The following is a 22,200-nucleotide window of genomic DNA, read 5'->3' as shown; positions in this document are numbered from 1 at the left end:
AATCTTGTATGTGTACCATCAATTATTTCCTAAGCATTTCCTTCTTTACTTACTTCAACATAGACACGGCGTCAACACACGTCTTTTTCTCGTTCAGTGGCCATTACCGCGACATAACCGGTTGGGACAGCTGATATATTAGCAACCTTCAAATCGGAAGCTTCGTCACGCATCGTCGCGTCGAAAAGGATACGAGACAACATTCCATATACCACACGACACCTCACGTTCTTAAATATAAAGATAAGAGTAGGCAAGACTCTCCGTTTTCTGCGATGATTTCATTTTAACATTGTTGATCCCACAATTGTCTTTTGAATTTAACAAATTGTATTATTCAGCATAAAACCATTCACAGGAGCATTAAAAAAATATCGTTGAATCTTAAGCCCAAACATTTCACGTAACATTTAATTACAATAGTGTGGCGAAATCTTTTCAAATTCAGAACTCGAGTTCTTCGTAATGAAACTCATTTTCTATAATATGCTTTCATAAAACCCGTATACAATACACCAACAAGCTAGTTCCCCGTCGCCTTGGCGAGGCTAAGTCCGCTAAGTAGGCCTTTTATGACGCGAACAAAGCGCGTCTTGGGCGTCTACTGTGTTTCAATCCTGACACAACTAGGTCAATGCATGCTTTTTGAATATTGCAGTGGTTGCGTTGTAATTCCCTAAGAGCGAAATTAAAAAAAGCGTTTTGCTTTCGCTTATTAAATCCCCTTTCTTTGCAAACCGACCGTACTTTTTCAAATAAATTTCCAGTAGTCGCGTTATTTCAACAAAGAAAGAGGAGGATATTAAAAAGATCCATTATTTCTTGAGATCCAATATCGATGTGTTTGCCTACAAAAATTTGAAGACGATTGCAATGGGACATAAGATACTAACCTGGATAAAAGTCATGTGACTTGGACATCTTCACTCTGGCCCCCGTGTCCTTCTGTAGCTGGGCGATGGTCTCGCCGCCCTTGCCGATGATGGCGCCCGCCACCATCGACGGGACCAGAACCTTGAAGTGGTACGTGGGCTCCACGGCTGCGGATTGAAAACGATTCTTAATGATAGCCGAATGAACAAAGGCATACTGCGTTTCGAAATAAGTTCGTAGAATAATTAGACAAGAATCAATTTAATGCATGAGAAATAACTGAGTATATCATAATTCATAAAATTTCGAAACACAATATTCCCAAATGTATGCTTGAAAAAGAGTTATGCTTGAAGATAGAAGAAAAAATGTATTCTGATTAAACATGTACACCCGACAGATGCGTAAGTTGGTCGATGAAGAATAGAGCAGAAGCTAATATATTACAAGACGCGGTTGCCTTTAGTGACTAGATCAGAAATAACCTTAACTGCATGAGTCAGTGTGAAGTGCATGTTCCGTTTGCGTATGTACAGTAAGTTTGTAAGCCACACCTTTGAGAAACTGTGCTGATGTCAGTCGCAATGGTGATGCGTGTGGCGAACGTTCGGTAGCCAACTTCAGAGTTCGAATGGTTAGTGTCAATGTTGGCCAATAGCTACATATTGAAGGAAACAGCCGATGCGCTTGCGTCGGTTTAATGTGTCACATAGCAATACAGAAATATAAAAACGAATGTCAAATCGATTATATGTTTAAAGATTCAAAAACGTTCATAAGAACTTATATTGCTGTAGGTTATTTTTTTTTTGATAAGGAAAATATATTTTCCTTTACTTTAATATTGCCAGGTATAGCGTGAAGAAACTCGTGTATAAATAAGGAAACATGATGTAACCCGGCATTTACCTACGTGTCTAGGTATCCAATAAAATAAGACTGCATTTTGTACCTATCACGCCAATTTTACATGTAACTGAGAAGACTAAAAGGAATATTAGTTACATCTGTGACATTGATGACGTTTAAGCCAATTAGGAGCACTAAGCTGATCGAGTTTCTGGTGTTAAGAATATTGAGTACGTGACCTTAAATTTAGATTAACATATTGTCTATCATGCACACTTTTATTAATAAGAAACAGAAGTAGCTAATATTCTACATACAGATGCAGAAGGAGACGATCGGTGTAAATAGATTGATGATAGATGTGAGTTGATCTCCTAAAGACGTGCAAACGGCCTTGGAACTCGGACCCACTTGATGATACAAAAATAAAGCGCACTAGAATAAAATACGACTTGTTACGCTTACATAGATGATGTTAACGAAGCTTTATTAGACCCACTCGCAAACCACATTGTTTTCAATCAAATATAAATCAAACAAATACAATACAGAATAAATATGTCTGCAATGATCATACTACATTCAACCAGATCCGATGAAAATGGAAAATACCCAGCACATCGCAATATGTGGATTTAATAAAAGAAAGGTGAACACGTATCTTGAAGAAATATCACGAATCAACAAACAATCAATAGCACACAAAGGAAGACCTAATTACTATTTCACAGAAATCTGATTATTTATTAACAACTCTAATTAAATTATTATTTATATGAAGTACGATACGTACCAAATAGAAAAAAAAACGAAGAAGAGGTTTTTGGAGAATCCGACCAATAGTTTCTATCGGTTTAACGGAATCAACCCGTATCTAAAAAGGGTCGATTTGATTAGCCGTTACTGCAAATGTGATGTAAGCGATGTTTCGATGTAAGCTACAGCACATTTACTTATTATCGGCTTCGAAAACAGAGATATGTTCGGCAGTATATACTTTCTTAAAAGTGTAAAAGAAAAAGTGATTTATGTTAAATTGTTCTGTATAAAAGATTCGAGTATTAGACAGTTACAATAACTAATAAGCACTAAAATATGTACATGTGTGTATTATAAAATATTATTAATGTTTAATATATAAAATGTTTACCCGTATAATAAATAATTCCTAGATAACTCTTGGAAAAAAAGGTGTGATATCAACAAAATATTCACGTAAACAATAAATAATCTGAACAAATAATGTGCGAGTGAATAGTGTACATCAAGCAGATTATTCAGGCATATCGAATAGCTTGTTATTAGTCGGGTCCAATTTATCTACGGTCTTAATTAACGTGTTCAATGCGACCTTGTCAAGTCGTCAAGTCCATTAAAGCCCAGCGTAATTTGCAACCATATACAAAATACATGCAGGAAGCTAATTGTAACTGATACATTTTCATCGTGTTGTAAATATTCTTAAAAGTAATATGCCAAATTTAATCTATACATTTAATGAAATAAGGCAGCAATAATAATCTACTTAGGAAGATAATAAAAAGACTGAGGATTACAAATATCATTATTTCTTTCACAATGAAAGGTCCCGGGATGTTAAAAAAGCGCTCCAGTATTCCCTTCTTCATTTTTCTCAAACAAACCATAATTGAATTGCCTTTGTATTAGTAAAAAGGGAAAGCGAAAGTATTAACAAAAGAAACGAATTACTTATACGAGACATAATATTAGATATTCGAATTGAAAGCGAAAGAGTAGTCAAACAGTGGAATCATTGTCCAGGAGGCAAACGCAAAAAGGTAGAGAGGTCGGAACGTTGCCCACGCAACTGGAAATCTTAATGGAGCATCGAGATGGCAATAACGAGCATTGTTTGCACAACAGCGGAATGGCGTATCGGAGGAAACGCTGAAGGACAAAGGAGGTGCGCGTCCCACGTTCAATGTGTTTCAATTGACTAGTACGATAGCGCGACGGCGTCCCACCGGCGTGGCGTCTGGACACTCTGGACGCGTCTCGTTTGACCTCATTTCAAATGGAGCGTGCGCCCCGCGTCGCGTTCACCTGCAGTCGCACAATGCGCAACTCACGCGGTGTGACGCCCTGAAGGATGCTACCCACTGGCGCCGACGATCAGTGTTTGTATAATAATGAATTGAGCAAAATATAAGTTTTCGTATTGTAAAGTTAAGTAATAAAATTATTGACGTATTGAAAAATGTCGCGACCCACTTAAAATATAATGATGATGAAAATATAATGTGTCACAAATCTTCTTAAATAGGAGCAACACCGTGTGGCACATGGTGTTTTAATTTTATTAATGTTGTTATATTCTAGTTCAGTCAAGTCAGACTTAAGAGTTTAAGTAGACTTGCAGCAGAAGTGGTAGTCGGTAGAAGAGAAACTAGCTGTGGGACAAGAGGATAGGGAAGTAGGAATCTCCTTTATATGGATATTAATAGAGATGATCCTGTAGTTCATGTCTCTGTCGAGTTTGGATGTTGAATATTGGTTATTATGAATATTTAAAATAATAATTAATTGATATAGTCTAAAGTATTTTTAATAGCATAAAAATCAAATCAAACTATTCGCATGAATTTTCATAATTGAAAATACCAAACGTTTGTTCTGAGAATAACAATAAATTGTTCAGAGTTACATAATGTTCATTGGAATGTGACATTGTAAATGATAACTGTGAACAAGAGTGGTGTATTGTAGGTATTATTTGTTTTTATTATGTGTGTAGTGCTCAACCGGAATCATAAGTATAGTCATCAGATCACAACTTAATTGAAATGTTAAATTAAATACAAATTATAAATTCAGTGAATTCAAAACTAAATGTGAATCAGGAAGAGCAACCCGTGATGTAGAGAGCTCGGATGATAGCGATCTCACAAGAGCGTAATTACAAGTCAGAAGTCGTGCACATGATTTGATCCATAATTTAAATTCAGGCGAATTCGTTCCAACTATTCATGTTTAGCTGCACATCTTACATCACAACACTCCATTGCAAACAGACATCACCTAGCGATTACTTTACATGTATCTGTGAATCGTTGCATTTCATAAACCGATGTAAGCTGCTAAGATTAAGATCACAGAAACGTTGATCATAGTTTGGAATAGAAGTAGAAGTTGAATTTATCAGAACGGATAAACTGTAATCAAGCTTTACGGAATTTTCATAATAATATAAAATTGATAGTGTACTAGGTGTATCCAAATAATCACAAAAATGTTTACACTCGTTTCAAATAAGAATTTCATCGTTTAATTCACTATTGTCAGGGTAATTGAAGTTTAAATCGTTAAAAGAATTGTTTGGCAATGATACAAATGTATTTCGCTTCGCATTACTTACTATATATTGTGCCTATACAGTGCGTATGGAAGTGTTATTTAATCTCAATGCAATTTCAGCCAATTACAGTCACGTGAAGTAAGAACTTAATATGTGAGAATGATAGAATAATTCAGCCATTCATCATTTCATGGTTATAATAACCGGGGCAGCAATCACTGCGATTATTATTCAGCATATCAACTGGATTAGATAATCGTTAAATCTGTTTGAATGCGAATCGAGATTTCACAGTTGATTGTACAATTATGCCCACTTGAGTACAGTAGCGAGTAGTTCTGTTGAATTTATAGTAACGTTTTTATACTTCAGTATATATTTACGTCATAGCAAAGTTAAATGAACTTTGACATCATTATTTAATTTTATTAAAACAATGTTACATTGTACAAAAAGCTGTGGAAGGTGAGGTTTGTAAAAGACTTAAGATGCAAATAAACAATATGACATATGACACTTATGTCAAAATATTATTTGAAATTTATAGCAGAACTGTAAATTTGTCGAGTTCACGTTAAAAAAAAGAGTGAACGCAGGTGTCCATGGAGGATAGTAACGACTTACAAAATGTCATCAAAAAAGGCATTTATCATTTGCAGAAAACTAAAGTAGAAATAAAAATAAAAGGAGACTCGGAGTGATCCAAATGTCAAACAATATAGTTAGAAGTACACATGTTACACAATGCACACTACAGCGCTCTGGCGTCAATTTGGTTTCAAGTTTTGGCTGAAGAGACCTTTGCGCTCTACTGCCCCTCACCAATGGCCACACGTTGGCACGGCCTGTCAAGAAAATCAGACCACCTGCCAAGATTTTCCGCGGAAACTACGTACAATGCATTAGTTTTGTGTTTCCTCTGCATCTCAAATGCAAATACATACAAAGGAAAACAAAATTGTAAATATTTTCGTTAAACTTTGAGTTCTACACACGTAGAGATTGGACTCGATTAGCTCACCAAAGTTAAGTGATTTGAGGAGTGTCTTTCAACACAAAAAGGTAATGTTTACATGTACAATCTTGGAAAAAAACTATATTAAGTCTTAATGTATAGCTATGTAGCTAATACATAATCTATTTTTAACGTGATCAGAACTACAATAAGTTTTAGCCCAAGGGATCAAGTTTTCATGAAGCATAAATAAAGCTAATTGGTCGCGACGGTTGATTTTGTATCGTTGCGGCGTCTTCAATGGGAATAATGAGAACAGCTGTCAACGTAAATATACGTTGCGGACTCGCATCTCGTATGAATCGTAGAAAATAAACGCGTATTTCAGTCGCATTGTTTCTTTAACTGTGCTACTATTCCATAGTACGAATGATAATGAATTTTAAAATGAGCGTCCAGAAGGATTTGTAATGGAAATTGACTATTACAACTTGTAGCATAAATTATTCCACAAACTTGCAAAGAATTTATTTATATTACAAACAATACTTTGAAAACAGCGGGGTAAACAAGTTCTGTTATAAAATCATTTAACATTCAAAATTGTGGAGTTCTGCTCATTTCCGTGGAAACATCAACATTTTGATACCGATAATAGAAATTGTAAAGGAAACCGTAGATAAATATTATTATCAAATAATTTAGTTACAAGTCTATCAGGATATTGTTTTAGGTTGTTTGAAATATAAATTCAAGCTAATTGCAAGTTGCGCAGATAGAACAAGACTAGCTCGAACAAAAGCAGTCATCAATTTTACTACTGGAAATTAACTTAAATAGGAAAATATTTTATCAAACATTTTCAAACAAATTAATAAATCTTCGAAACGAATCAGTCCTTTACAGAAAGGTGTCAAAAATGTGTCAAATTCCGTGAACTGAAAAACTACAGGGCAATTATAAATCAAGGAGTTTCATGAAAATTCCACACGAGACCCGCGCGTTTCCAGTTATTTTTGCTTGGAGCAATTAACGGCGACATTTCATTAAATTCATGATTCATAAGTTATATCCATTCATATTTAATTGGCTAGAAGTGTTTCGTAATGGAAGACGCAACGTGGAATTGTTAATAAAGAAATCTCCAGCGACAAAGCAATTAGATCCACATCATATCTGCTAACAAAAGGTTCGATAGCAATCTTCTAAATTCGTTTGACAAAAACGCAAAAGATAATGCTAAATATTCGATAAAAGCTTAAATGAAAGTGAAAACCGTTTTAGCGTTAATAATAGTTTTCACTTACTACTTTATTATTACAAGGGATAACCGACGAAACAATGCTGAGTAATGTTATATCCAGGCCATTGTCGTGTTGTAAATCGGACCCAGGGGAACTCTATACGATAAACGAAAATTTCCCAAAATTACTTTAATTTTATCTTCTACATTGCTTACAAAAAAAGATAATTTATCATTGAGGTAAGCAAGGTCGTCCACCTCAATCTTCATGAACTTTGGCCGAAACATCCATGATATTTACACGGACTTACATGGCTTTTACAAAAAAATATGTGAGCGCGGCGCGCGGCCGGCGATAAATCACGCCGGCGATCACTCGCCGGTCCCCGGGGTTATCGCGCTATCTAAAAATGTTCCTGACGAAACCCGCCAAATAGGCCATTGGACCCGATTCATATTTTATTTATTTTCCAAAGAAAACTAAAGAGTATCCATTCCGCCTCCTGTTGATAGATCGCTGAAATCCAAGATCTAGTTGAGAAATCCATCTAAATAATGGTCATTGGGCATTCGTCTATAAATACTTCGCATAGTCATTTAACGAATTCCGAAAGTCATGATACATATTGCCATTTTTGGAACGAGCTGAGTAAATAGCTAATAGGTATACAATACATTCCTTTCCAGTAATCAGTTCTTTGTGTAAAATATCGAATGAAGTAAATGATACGAAATTGGGTTATTCAAATAAACGTTCTATACGTGGGAAACTTCATACAATACTTTGCTTCAAGTTAGAATGTCCGTCCGCGAAGTACTCTCGACTTGATCTGCAGCTACTGCAGTGAGAAGTGTCAGATCAATACCTCATCAAGTTCTTATAAACGAGTAATGAGTACTTTTTCACTTCTTTTATTTAACACTTACTTTACCGACATTATTACTTGATCATCAGTTGGATTTATTTTCCATGAACGATATACGAGTACTTCAAGGAATACTTATGCGGTTTTGTACTCAGTATCGTTTAAAAAATCAATTACGATATTCACGATTGTTGTGGTATTGACTGTGCGTTCGATGACAACACATATGCGTCCTTGAGCGCGCACTTGAGGGGATTGTTTATAAAGATCATTAGTCATTGCGCATGACGTCACACTCGCACTGCGCTTGCGTCTCGACGACCTGCAGCAAGCGGCTGAGGAGGCGCAATGCGGCATCTCAACTGATCCACCGATTACAACTTAACGGGCTGACGGCCCATCAGATATCAAAAGCTTCAACACAGACCACAATATTTACACCAGCTAAAAGCGGCGGCATTTAGACATATATACCTGACGTACATTATCAGCAATCATAATCAACAGATACGAACTGATTGAATGATGGAATCCATTTATCAAAACTAGTAATATTAAGATAAGAAGCGAGGGCTAAAACACTTCAAGGTAGTTAGAACTATCACACACATAACGCTATTATTTATACATACTTTATACTTTTATAGCACATACTTATAGTTATTTCACAAAATACTTCGTAAAATTATTTGGTAGGAAAGTAGAAAACATAATCCCTCGAAAATTACAATGAAGTCCGCGACCATGAACCTCTTAATTATAAATCAGAGCATCGCGTACAGGGAAACGTAGAAGAATGTTTAGTTTTATGTTTCAGGCTGTACTTAACAATTTAGTTTAAAATTAGGTTTTGAAAAGGTATCCGTGAAGTCGCGATTGGTAAATATTTTTAGCGAAATAACGTAATATCCATTACAATTTACAATATATATTTTGCATTATATAAAATATCATCGATATATAGAATCTCTGGAACCGTTAAGCGTCGGAATGTTTCAGAATGGTCAAATAATTACAATATCAATCATCACCGCGCTATTAAACTTTCGGTTCCCAGTAATTCTTGCAGGAAATTCCGATTCGAAAACAATGAAGACATCGGACGGCCGTTAATTGCTTGCGATAAAAATGTAATTAGCGACTTGGCACTAGTACTCTAATGACGCTTATATTCCTATGTGTCAATATCAAGCAATATCGATAAATATTTACCTATTGATAAAATTATGAATAGAATGAATGGTAAATTCGCGCTGGAATTTCGACAAATAAAACGGGCAAACAATCCATCACTCGCCAAAACAAATTTTATTGTTGGAAACTTCGTAACAAAGGCAACAGAGAAGGCACTTTGGTAGAAAAACATGTTAAATATTCAAAGGATTCGAGACATTCTATTATAGAAGCAATTAAGTTATTTATGAAGTTATATTTATTGTGTCCATTCCGAATGATTTACTAAATACTTGCAGCTGTAGAATACAATGCTGTATATACAAAACTATGTCGTTATATAAAAAAACTGCAATCGACTTGGTTGAAGAAACTTAACCAAAATCAGATATTTTCCGCAGTTAAAAGTATTTGAAAGTAAGTTAAAAAGAGTCCACATCTTTGTTGTTCCCGTGGCCCGAATTCTATTTTCGCTTCCTACATATCCCAATCTGGCACAAAGTAATAGGAGCCTACACCCACAAATGCGTTACGATTGGGGCCACGCACGATTGCATACGAGTATGAGAACGATAAGCGTTCGCGCTGACGTCATAAGTTATCAAATCAAGTTATCAATAACCTGTTCCACATGGACGCCGAAAACACAAGTCACCGAAGTCCGCAATGCACCAAACCGTTCTGCTGAAAAGCTTTACCGGGATTGGATCCACTCGATGGCCAAAAATGAGCAACGCCTCCGCATTTATAAACGAGCTTAGCGGTTACGTAGGCAGCAATGTGTTGGGGTCAATAAATTAGAGCATATACAAGGTGGTTCATCCTTTTGAGGTACACTTTCACTATTATTTCCCTGGAAATACTGCATAAACCAACGTTATTTATTTATGAATTTTAAAATGACAAATAAGCATACATATAATCAGATTTTTAGTGCATTTGTAATCGAATGCCAATTAGAATTGGAGTTTTACTTGAGACCGACCACAGATGTGTTGCTAGTGCTACCCTATAGTACTTAGTTAAAACGCCTCGTACTGCGTCTTGTTTTGCGACAACTTCCAAACAAGAACACAGCACCACATAACCACGAAGATCTACAAAGTTAAAATATGAATGCATTTCATAAATCAAAAGTTTAATATTAGTTGGCCAGTCACGAACTATGGAAGGTTTACATAAATTGTGCAGGATCAACGAATCCTAACGAATCCTCTCGTCGGACGACGGAGCATGCAAATTTCAAGTAAACTCCAAGTTTCCACTTAGCGCGACGGACCTAAACCAACAAAGTTCAAATAGGTATCACACGAGTTCAACCCTCTCGTAATGAGGGTCGCCCGTGTGCATTTACAGAGCAGTATCTGATTATACTTCTAAATATATTTAAAATTAAAGCAATATTGAGTTTTTACGATTACTCTTGTAAAACAGTGTAAACAAGATTTATTATATGTAGACTAATATTGAAGAGCAGCTAACGTTGATATATTTTATTTATGAGATAAACATAGTTGATCTTAATGAATAGGGATAATATAAAGCTTAGATAGTGGATTTTAAAATATAAGCTGCTGTCAACTGGCAATAAATTATAGACTCTTCAATGTCAGTGAATGAATACGAATATCAAATCTGTCTAGGGCCTTGGTAGGTGTAAAATACTTGTGATACCGGATAGATTTTATGGTACCTAAAGCTTATTTTTTCCTTCGATCTCACAAAAAAACTACAATTATTTTATAAACTCTGATATAAATCTAATAAGTTCATAGGTAGATGATCAAAATCTAAAAAAAAAACCTGCAAAGCCATACACACGTTTGTAGGAACATATAATTAATATTAATAATTGTTTATTTGAAGTAGGAGTAAAAAATTTGGAGTCACCCAAAGAGGATGATATAGCGAAAATGAAATCTTGCCAAAATAGAGATACAAGTCACGAACTAGCTAAACCTATTAAACAGGTTGTGTAACAATACGACTGCGGTGACCACGACAGTAAAAACGAAAGTGAGCGAGCATCGGAGGTTACGCGGGAGGCATTCAAATATATCTAACGAGTAATGCTCTCAACATTAGAACATGTTGCTGACGTTTAGTGATTGAATGATGGAATCCATTTAATGTTTATAAACTTTGCACTGAACGGTAAATTATTAAGGATGCTATTAATGTGTATAGAGAGCAAAAATTTAATCTCATTGGTTTAGCTCGCTTTTAATTTACCTAAATATATGTGTACAACCAGTACAACACATACATTCTTAAAATCATACTCAAGTTTTCCATTTGATTTAGCTGCCATCTTCAGATTTAGATGGACTACGTGGGTTTGACTCTTAACCTAAAAAATAATAAGGACCTATTACCCTAAAAGGGTGTTGGAGAGTGTCCAAATTGTGCAACGTATGGACTCCGCATTCCTAATAAAAAGCTTTCCAACTTTAACAAGATGTACAAGCTTGTTTTCGTCACTTTAAAGAGATTTATCTTGCGATTTTACGTAAATTTATGCATTCCCCAACTGCTATACGATAGTTTGAAAATTTAAAATGTCACAAACAATGTTGGAGTGTGTTGAGCGTGAGCAAAATTGGAGTAAACGTAGACTTAATATTGTTATGGATAGTAGAAAGTCGTTTTTATTTTCGTGTCTTGAATTTTGTAGTTGGCTCGAGATTTGCCAATATAGATCGCACAGCAGCGATAGACCGCGAGAAGTTAGAGAATGCGACAAGTCGCTGCTTTTTGAAAACTTCTCTGGGAATGCAATTTTCAACAGACCGCAAGCGCTGCTTGAATCTTGTAGAATTTAGTAGAGTATGTGGAAAAATAACTTCGATTTACTGCTATACGATACAAATCAACCGGTCTACGACTGGATTTTATACAAAAGAAAACGTTATATCGGACAGACAAAACAGACATCATTTGGAACGGATTTTTCAAACATTTGACGATACGGGAAGCCTAGGACCAAGTAAAACAAACTTGCACGTAACACATTTGTTACAATTCCATAATAATACACGAGAGATATTTCATCAATAAAAGATTATGGGCCGTTAAATTTTATTAGCAAGCGTGTGAAACGTTTAAACATTATATGGTTTGGAATGAGTGCTAATTGTTATTCAGTGAGCGCAACAATTGTACAACCGATTGTATTGTGACAATTCCGTTGGTAAATGCGCATCGATTACCAAACGATACGATTTGTGTACCATCGCTTTACATAAACATACAACGAGCAAGCAATTAAAAACCAATCGTATAGTGCTTTGTTAACGCTTTATTATCTAGTACTAAGATCGTGTAATGATAATGCATTTTCTGTTTGTTGTACTTATTATGTGAACCAATTTGACGAATGCTTTTAATATTATAATTTAGATCCATAAATATAGGAACATCAATATTTAAATGTAGCATCGACCCTTTAAAAGGTAACTTGTAAGCTGCTTATCGGCTTTTTACCTTCAACCCTAGTCATTACTGCCCGCAAAAAGGTGCTTTGTTGCGAGATTTTATAGCTGGGGGAAGTACTAACCGTTTCGCTTTAGTAAAAAGATAGAAAACTATTTTATTAGCTGTTATGGCTATTTTATTACCTGATATCCTTAATATTATTTTACTTTGGATAGAAATTTATTTCAAAACATGAACTCATTTCAATAGTGAAAACTAATTCAAATAGTTTAATGAAAAGTGAAATACACGAAGCGAGTAAATAAGTAATACCAAGTCGCGTGTTAATAAATTCGTCCTAACACCATTTCACAGGCGAATGCGCATGGAAATTTTTGTAACGAGAAATGCGTATTTATTGGAGGAAGTTATTGGAGCGTAATGGCTCGCCTCCTAGCGATATCCAGTAACGGGAACGAACGGGGGCGCCAAGGAGGAAGACGACACATCTCAAGTGGGTAGGAAGGACGATGTAGATGAATACGCTACTGTACGTTAAGAATATTCTTGTAACTTGTACGGTCAAATAACTCAAAATTATTCAGTCTCGGTACGGATTAAAATCTACATAAGGAGAGTTAATATCAATCATTGCGTCCCTGGCACATTTCGTGGTATAGCTTTTCTATTATCAAGCCAGTGCCGCTGAAAATATTTAAATCCAGAACAAAATGTACGTCCAACTGAGCAAAAAAATAATAATTGTGAAAACAGTGAAAAATTTCAACAAAGCTCGCTATGGAACAAAACCAACACACTTTTGTGCAATCTGCCCCAACCTAGGCTGAATGGCGTGAATCCAGTGCCTAATGGGCACTGCAAAAAAGTATAAGTGGAGCACATGGAGCGCGGCAATTACGAAGAGATATTCTCTCCGCTTATGAAACGAACAATTAAACAAAAAATAAAAGGCCGGCGATGATGCACCCGACCTGACCTTAATTCTAACTAAAAAAACTTTTGTCCTTGACTTGTGACATTTTAAGTTAATTGTGATATGCTAAGAACCTCGTGCAGTGAATCCATAAACATTGCAAAATAAATTTCCTACATTAACATCGCAAAATTGATTACACGATTACTAATATAGCTATAAACGTGATAAATGTATCCTTAATAATAGATAAGGTTAAACTAAATCTCAGTAACATCGCAGTCAGGGCGAAGCTTGTATCTAACGGTAACAACGTACTAAAACGAGCTAGATCTAAACGTGTACGAGACAAAAACAATAAACAAACGATGCAACATCACATCGTTACAGACGGACGGCGAGTTTACCGGTTATTTTACATTTCACGGCGATTGCGCCGGCTCACCGTGCTCAACGTGGGATTGTGGGAAAATAGAGACATTGAAACTAACTGCAAGGATTTAGCACGTAATCATGCATAGTGGAGCGCCTTGGAGGATGCTATTCCTAATAGATATAGTTAGAAACTTAATATAGAAAAAAAACCTTATTAGTTCTGCAAGGTCTAGGTCCTGCGTTTAGAATAAGAAAAATCTGAAAATCTTTTGCATGTAGTCATAGGTTCATTACCAGATATGTACAATTATCTGTAGCTACTTTAATTACGTACACAGTATTTTTTGTTTGCGTCCATACTCATCACAATTACTCTGATGAACGTGAAATAAACTACTCATTGGCTGTTATTGAATACTTCAAGGTTTATTGTTTCATGATGTAACCTTCACAACTGTAGTACAGGAAAAGCACTTGACTACACATATTATAACAGCTGATAAGAAACGGCAAGTTGAATTGTTTTATAATTCGCTGATAACTAACTGATAACTTGGTTATCTTTAAGGTATTCATATAGAGAAGCAGACGCAATATGATATGTATTATGGACAAAGAGACTTTTTGTTGGACTAAGATTATTTTACAGAATTAATGCTACAGCTTATACCCGTTTTAGCAGGTTCCCAAGGTAACGTATAATACGCAGATAAAATAAATGTATACTTTTAGGCTGAAGAAACATTACACGTATTTGGAAATGTCGAGAGCGAGATTGGGCTTCAAGTAGGGACTGACAGCACATCTGCGTCTTGATGGACGCTTTTCACTATTACTTTTCCAAATAGCAATATATGGTGGCAATATCTGACATCGAAAGGGAAGAAAACTATGATTAAATTTGGTGACGTGTTGACGTTCCAGAAAAATAAGTTAAATTTTTTTGGCTTCGATTCTGATTTATACTAAATTACAGTAGTTCTGACTTTTGTGGTTTTTACTTGGTTCCAAAAGAAACTCCGACCCCGAGGGATGCTAATGTAGAGACCGCAGCCACAAACCGCAATGTTTGAACACTACCATTAAACATAGAAGGTCGCAATCCGCAAACACAACAGAAAACAATAGTCCAAGGAGTATTTCCGACGTCGACCCAAATGCACGACCGCTGGCAACACAACGGAATTAATCTTACGTTGTTTATCATCATTCATTTATCATTTCAATAGAGTACCTAGCGTGCATTCGAGAAACAATGTCCTAAAAGCAACATTAATTTTGACAGCCCGACATTTATAGAGTAGAAAGACGTAACGAATATGGAACACTAAGAATTTGTGGGTTTCTTGAAATCGGGTCAATAAATTACGACGCCAATATTATATCTAGGATAAGTAAATGATCGTAGGGGCTAATCAGTGGCCACAACAATGTTCGCTATTACAGACCGGGTTCGGTATAAGGGCACCTTAATACGGCCCCGAATAATTTTCATCACGTTAAAGCTTCGTCATGTAATGCGGCTAATTAGTGAATTCCGCTACGGGGGTGTCGAGTGACAAAGTGCTGGCTGCAACGACAAAGGATGGCTGCCGTCAAACGAGCTCCATAAATCTACATGTACACATACGACAGTCATTTCGCTATTTTTTCAGGTCGGCAACGTCGAATCAACGCTGGTAAGCTAGGGAAGTTAGAGAATATCAGATTTAGGTCGCAAGTTTTGGGAGATAGAAAAGGTTGTAATCAAATCAGAATTACATTAAAATAAAATCTATGAAGGCTTCCAGAGTACCGGTTGCTTTTTACGACGTAGTAAACCGTGTAATCTTCAATAAATAGTGCAGAGATATCTTGCTTCCAGTGTAACGACATTGTCATGATACACTTCACCACAATGATACGTACATATGTCTATGGACTATATCAATTGACTATGCACTTGGTTTATCCCAAGACTTTGAAAGGAGTTTTTGACTTTAGCGTTCTATGCAAAAAATACGACTAAATCTATTGTTTTAGTGATGAGTCTCATGAGTGACCAATTTGATACAAAATGTACTCTTGAAGTTACCGAGGAGAAAATATAAGGCAGTGAAAGAAATATTGGGCCAATTTAATATCAACGTAGTAATAACAGTGCGAGCTTCATGGGGTAGATTTAGATGAGGCGATGATGCTGTAACGCACGCAAAACTCAACCACCTCCATCCAATTACAGGATTTTGGATCAGTCAAGGCACCAAAACGTGTTTCATACAAACGTGTTTATTCGAAATATTGTATTTCGCCTTTACATAACGTATAACATGAAATCCGTTTATTCGTTAGCGCTACAAGGGTATTGAGTGACAAAAGCCTACAACGACAAAGGGATGTGTGACGAGCGACGTCAAAACGAGCTCCATGAATATACATGGTGAATTTGGGTTACTCTTTTGTTAGGCAATATCAAAGGTACGTGAGATGGCTTCCAGGAATATACTTTAATTATTCACTTTCTTATTATTACAATGAATAAATCATTTATTCATATTCCTGAAGTTTCAAAACCCGTAAAATCCAATACCAAGTTCCCAAGTCAAAAACAAAGTGTTTGCTCTTTTGTACTTTCTGCTGTGCTGTGCAATATGTGAAAAAGTTCGTTTTAAAGTGCAAAGTACGGCAATATCCTTTTCAACTGCTCTACTTTCTTGATGACCTGTTTTACCAGCTCGTATTGTTTGTCTAGGTATGTATATCTATGGTGGTTGACATACATTTTCCTACGAAGAAGTTGCGTTTGCAAAAAACATGAGAATATTAATGTCGTACTTCCTATTATAGTATTATTATACACTCGAGTGTATTCTGTTCAAAGAAACTAGTTATTACTTATATCTTTTAACTAGTTCAGTTTTTATAAAGATAAAAATGTGGCGGTCTCAGTATTGTTGAACAAACTACTTTTAACGTGAAACAGTTCTCCGTTTAGGTGGAAATTTGTGGATGCCGGCAGACTTTTACATGAATAGACCATTTCAAAAGTGGCAAGGAGTTTTACTGTAACAAGGTTGATCAAAAGTCTTTGAATAAACTTTGAAAATATTCTTGTTATGCTTATTTTTAATACTAGTTTTTCTTTCGTTTTTCTTTATCTGTACTTCTGAAAGAATCGGCTATAGTTACTCTTTGATGCCCTTAGTAACGTTGCAATAATTCTTAAGCGATTTCCGAATCGACAACTTTGTATAATTCGACAACTGCCTTCTGCAGCTACTTAATCTTTTACCTCATGTCAGTCATATATTCAGATGTTCTAACTACTTAATATGCTATTGGATACAATTCTAGATTAACTCATTAATATTTATGATTAATGACTGTCCATAATAATTAATATATTCCATATCATTAGGCATTAAGTGCCTTTATATAAAGATGCCCCCGCCCTGTGGTTAATCCGCAGTTACTCGGAAATTGATATGATTGCATCTATGAAGTATGCTACTTATTCTTCATGACATGATTTATGATCGAAGATTTTCCCACAGTTATCAGCAATATTTATCAGCAGGTAATTGTACAATTAATTGTCGTCCAAGGCAAACTATATATTTCTAGTTTCACGAGGAAACTTACTTGTTATAAAATATGCATCGGCGCATCGGTCACCTCAAATGTCGTTCATTTGTGGCGACCATCTTAATCCTCAGGAAAGGAAACGCATTATGATCAGATTCCGACCTCCTATACATGAAATTGGTTACAACCATCCATGGGCATCATTGACCAGTTATTATCAGGTGCCCTGCACATCTGCTACTTTAAAAAAAAATATAGATTATTGGATATACTCCACGACCCAAGGCTTTTCCAAAAGTCGTAGGACCAACTTTTCCAACAGTCGCAGGACTATCTGGCATCCGCACTGCTGTTCTTATTCGGTATCTTTTAAATAACAATTATCCCAGATAAAAATACACGCAAACGACACAAAAACAGAAACGGGAAGAGACTAATTCCTCCCCTCCGCTCTCCGTTGGCGTCGTAAGTATACATCTTACAGTCATTACAAGTAATGCGGTCCTTAAAGTTAAAGATCGCCGGAGGGCGGGGGATGGGCCTTTGTCAATAGTACCGCATGCCGCATACCGCAACGCTATCCCTCCTCGAGTATAAAATGTTTCCTGATAACAAAGTTGGATGAAAATTAAAATGGAAAATGATTTCTTTTCAGAAACTCCACATCAAAAGTTCTGCTTCAAAGCGGATGTATTAGGGCCGATTTTGATCTGCAAAATCGTTTTTAAGTACGCCAGTGCGTTGCTGTAATGACTACAGTTAAGATTACATTGTCAACTGTTTGGAAATCTTGGCAATAATGAAATTAACTGCCTCATTCGTAGAAATGTGTTTCATTCCTCAAAACGTTTTTCTCTGAAATTTAGGTTGGTTAGCTACTAGCCTGTACCATCCAACACGATTCATTTAAGTGGCGTGATATGCTCCAAGCTTTTCCAATTTGGGGGAGATATGTACCCAGTAGGACAAAAAGGGAGCGGGCAAAACGCGAAATATTGTCAAATCAATACTGAAGGAACAAGCAGTTTTTACGAGAACCTTCATTACATCACCGCCATTGCGGAGACAAGTACAAATAGTGTCCTCAGAGAAGGATGACAAATGGCCACATATTCCGTATTTATTACGCTATGCTCAAACAAAACATTTTATTTGCGTGCTTTGTTCAACATTTTTTACGATTACACAAAAGCAGAGCGTGTGCCTCTTTTTAGTTTTCGTATTTTCCAACGAAAAGTATTTTGAATGTGGTTACGGAATGTTGCCGTTCGTTTACGTATGCAAATTTTTGGTCACCGCTTACATTGACGAGGGTAAAAGTTAAAGAAAGAAAAACCTTTGATCGCACCAAATAATTTACATACAACCAGTTGTTAACAAGAAAACGTAATCCGGAATACACTAGAGGACATAACGTTATACTTTGTACAAATACTTTGCGGATTAGCTCCCCACTCAAAGAACCAATCAACATCTACTTGACTGCCAACAGAAGTAGAATTCACAGGTGTTTCCGAACCTCGAACCTGTTCAGAATAATTGGTTTCGTGCTTCAAGCCCAGATGACTTGTTACCTTACGAGCGAGGAGGGCAATTGACGACTCAAAGAGCGTATCAGCCTTTGATCTCGGTTGTTTGACGAAGCTTTTTTGTAATTCAATAACCTCCTCTCGGCTTTGCTCGCGAATTACGAAAACTAATTTGCGATACGACTTAGATTACGCTCAGCCGAAGTGCGTGACGCGAGCCGCGATACAAATCACGCGAACAGTCTATAAAGATAATTTGATACAAATGACATAACGTGGCGAATAAATCTGGAGTAGGAATCGTTATAGCGTGTTATTACATTGAATACTACGTCTACTAAACGATAAAAATACGATACATTTCGATGCAATTAAAAAAATACAATTGAGACGACGTATATTTTATCTTGCAATTACTAAAAATATCTGTGTTTAAAACTTGAGAAGAGTATATGATATTTTCAGTACAATCGTCTGAACCAATCTCGTTTTCGCATATAAGACTGAAATACACGATTCCGCCTTCCAGAAATACATCAAACTCTAACAAGGGACAAAAGTTTTACTTGAAATTAGCTCGTCCCCGATATTAATACCAGTTCGCTCACAATTAATGTCACAAGTACTACCCGAGTTGTTCAAGTTCCTCCTCATACTTGAAAGATCTGATACAAAATAGATTTAATTAGCGATAGCAAGCGGCGTAGGAAGTTCCTGGTGGTCATTAACATTACAAAGCGTTACTTATTATACGTGTAGGATATTTTACTGACTAAATGACCGATGACGTTAAGTTGTAACCGATGTAAACGATTACATTTAAATGGCTTTAAGGAAGTTAACAATTAATCGTATTTTATTTTTTTATAACATTAACGTAGCATATGATCATGCAGTCCACCTGATGGCAAGTGGCCACTGCCGAAGTTGTACATTTAAAATTAACACCAGTTAAATTAAATTTCTTCCTGAGGTTAGCCAAAGATGCGTTGCATCTGAAATCTAAATTGGATATGTATGTTTGCCATGCCGCACCATTCAAAGCGGGATGCACCACTGCTGTTGTAAAGCAGGGATACGCGTGCTGGTGGTGCCTTCGGAGTCGATCCACAAGGGGTTTTAAAACCTTTTCGGTTCCGTACTTATAATATTTTCACCATTTATGGACAATTTAGGATTACTCTTACGTCTATTTTTAGTTATCAATCGTGTGCTGCTTTGTCGTAAAAGTCTGATTAACGCCTCTAGAAAATATTATTACTTTATGTTCCAAAAAGTATTTACCATTATTTATGAATCGTACTCGTTATCGTAACATAAGTAATAATGCGAAGAGTCAAACAATAAATAAATTTAAAATGATGTAGTTGCGAAGGTCATCTAAAAAATGGTACAAAGGTAAATAATACACTTAAAAAGTACATAATATATTCCAAAATCAGCTAAGAACACCAAAGTGAAGCTCCTTCACCTAATCACACATTTCCTTGACATTTGGAGGAAAAAACGAAGCGTGCGCCTCCGGCCTGCGCTTGCGTCACCCACACGAATTGTTTGAATACTTAACAGTTTGTAATAACTGTATAATGTTAATTTAATTTACGATTATTACTCCTACTATCGTAATTATTTTATTTTTGTTCACAACTTTGTTTAATATGTATTCACAATATTATTTTTTATAAAATTAAATGGGCGATTTTTGAAAGATTACTTAAAACTCTGTATTCAAAATTACACCATACACAAGAAGAAACATTTGGTATATATATTAAATATTGATCACAAGACTTATAATTAGGGCTTGTGAAAACAAAGCATGATTCGTGCCAAAATGCGACTGGTGTGAATGTAGCAATACATATACAGGCCAGGGATGATCGGAGAAACACCTGACCAGCAAGTTGAATAAGAAAAGTTAGAAGCAGAAAGTCCTCCTTCGACAATGTTAATGTCAACTAAAACAAAAAGTAAATACACAATTGAAATACCACAAGACATTCTCTATGGATTACACAATGTAAACATTGTACATTTGCAAAATCAGCTACAAGATTTAACATCTCATACAGCCTTGGAATTATTCATATGCGACATGATCCACTCCCAACTCTATTCTGTAAGGATTAAGTTCTATGATGCTAATGCTTATTGTAACACAATCGGCAATGACCTTGCCGGCTGTCAGCGAAGCCACCTTCACAGCTATTACAAACCACATTTTACTCCAAACCTCAACATACAACTTAATAGCTAATTAATTTTTCTTTAATGATACATGATTATGTGCCAATCTATTATTACCTAAATACAGTGACAGATTAAATAAAAAGGTCGATGAGTAGTATATGCAAATAATGTTAATCTTCTGATCTGTTAGTTTAGATGACTTCCAAATAAATAAAGCTAATAAAGCGATCAGATATGAAATAAAAAATTTCAAGAAGAGTAATTTACTAGTTAACCAAATAGAAATGTTGAAGAACTGTACACATAAGAGTGATGGTCACACCAACGATGCAACGACTAAGCCATGAGTGGGTCGGTGTGAGGCTAAGTACGACAAGGCTCACAACATCGAGGCGATGTTTACTGTGCGATGGGGATTGACTGGACACTAACACCTACACTGCCCGCTCATGATCTGCTGATGGCTCACTGATTAATGTTCTGTAACTAGTTAGCTGACCAACATAAGTAATTAGTCTAAGTAAATATTGATTTTAATCTAATGATATCTGCAGTGGAGCAGATTAGAGGTCACAAAGATAGCAAGAGCGGTATGAAACAGTTATGAGATGCTCGTGACCAGCGCGTGGCCAGCGCGGACCGCAATGGTCCGCGAGTGGTCGGTGGTCGATGGTCAGTGGTCAGTGGTCAGTGGGCAGTGAGCGATGAGCAGGAGCGGCGGATGAGCGTGAGCGTGCGCGCGTGAGGCATGCGCGCCACCAACAACCACAAAGCCGATGGAGATGTATACTCAGACGACTCACCGAAGTGGGACGTTACATTGCCATGGCCGTTGGCCAGTGGCAAGGCTGTCACCAAGTCTTGAACTAAAAAACAACGACTCTCTTTTAACATTGCATATATTATAATTAAATTTTAC

The 22,200-nt window shown here is 36.2% G+C and overlaps 1 protein-coding gene across 4 annotated transcripts in view; it reads right to left on the bottom strand.

The window, feature by feature from the left end:
• pasilla (RNA-binding protein Nova-1-like protein passilla) overlaps positions 1-22,200 on the bottom strand; it is a 66,761-nt gene that overhangs the window by 43,801 nt on the left and 760 nt on the right. For 3 of the 4 annotated variants that reach the window (XM_073073503.1, XM_073073506.1, XM_073073504.1), the window contains exons 2-3: positions 22,085-22,147; positions 894-1,040 (exon numbers count right to left, since the gene is read on the bottom strand). In XM_073073503.1, coding sequence (XP_072929604.1) covers positions 894-1,040; positions 22,085-22,147 — 210 coding nt within the window. The remainder of the gene's footprint in view (positions 1-893; positions 1,041-22,084; positions 22,148-22,200) is intronic. The other variant, XM_073073505.1, reaches the window with a different exon arrangement.

This window comes from Epargyreus clarus, unplaced genomic scaffold (genome assembly GCF_041222505.1).
Source record: "Epargyreus clarus isolate Ecla_fem2 unplaced genomic scaffold, WU_Ecla_fem_2.2 ptg000006l, whole genome shotgun sequence".
Lineage (NCBI taxonomy): Eukaryota > Metazoa > Arthropoda > Insecta > Lepidoptera > Hesperiidae > Epargyreus > Epargyreus clarus.
Note: the sequence above shows the minus strand (reverse complement) of the source record. Positions and strands in the feature narration are given on the sequence as shown.